Source organism: Fragaria vesca, linkage group LG1 (assembly GCF_000184155.1).
Source record: "Fragaria vesca subsp. vesca linkage group LG1, FraVesHawaii_1.0, whole genome shotgun sequence".
Lineage (NCBI taxonomy): Eukaryota > Viridiplantae > Streptophyta > Magnoliopsida > Rosales > Rosaceae > Fragaria > Fragaria vesca.
In genome coordinates, this window is record NC_020491.1 from 21,946,673 (window position 1) to 21,947,180 (window position 508).

At 36.2% G+C, this 508-nt stretch overlaps 1 protein-coding gene across 1 annotated transcript in view; it reads left to right on the plus strand.

The window, feature by feature from the left end:
* LOC101309883 (protein ODORANT1-like) overlaps positions 1–508 on the plus strand; it is a 1,821-nt gene that overhangs the window by 437 nt on the left and 876 nt on the right. Inside the window, exon 2 of the mRNA XM_004289542.1 lies at positions 334–463. Within this exon, the coding sequence (XP_004289590.1) occupies positions 334–463 (130 nt within the window). The remainder of the gene's footprint in view (positions 1–333; positions 464–508) is intronic.

Sequence of the window (508 nt, forward strand, 5' to 3'; positions counted from 1 at the left end):
CACCACCACTCTCTCTCTCTCTCTCTCTCTCTCTCTCTCTCTCTCTCTGGTTCTTTCTTCAGGCAGAAAGGGGTGGAAGTACTATTGTATTCTTTCACTATGTTTGAGTTTTAAAAGTTTGAAAATCTAGTGTTTCTTTTCAGAAACAGGGTTTGTTTTGCTTCTTTATTTTTCACAGACTAATGAAACAGGGTGGCTCTGTTTTCATTTGAAAAGATAAACAGAAAAAGTAAATTTCAGAATTGCAGCTTGCGATTTGTAAGCTCCAAATTAAAAAGATAATGTTAATCAGTGTATTGATATTATAGTTTTGGGTGGTGTGTGTCATTGCAGGATTGTTAAGGTGTGGGAAAAGCTGCAGGCTGAGATGGACCAACTATCTGAGGCCAGACTTGAAGAGAGGTCTATTATCTGACAATGAAGAGAAAATGGTCATTGATCTTCATGCCCAACTTGGAAACAGGTATAAATTTATATCAATTAGACATTTATTTCGATTATGGGTAAT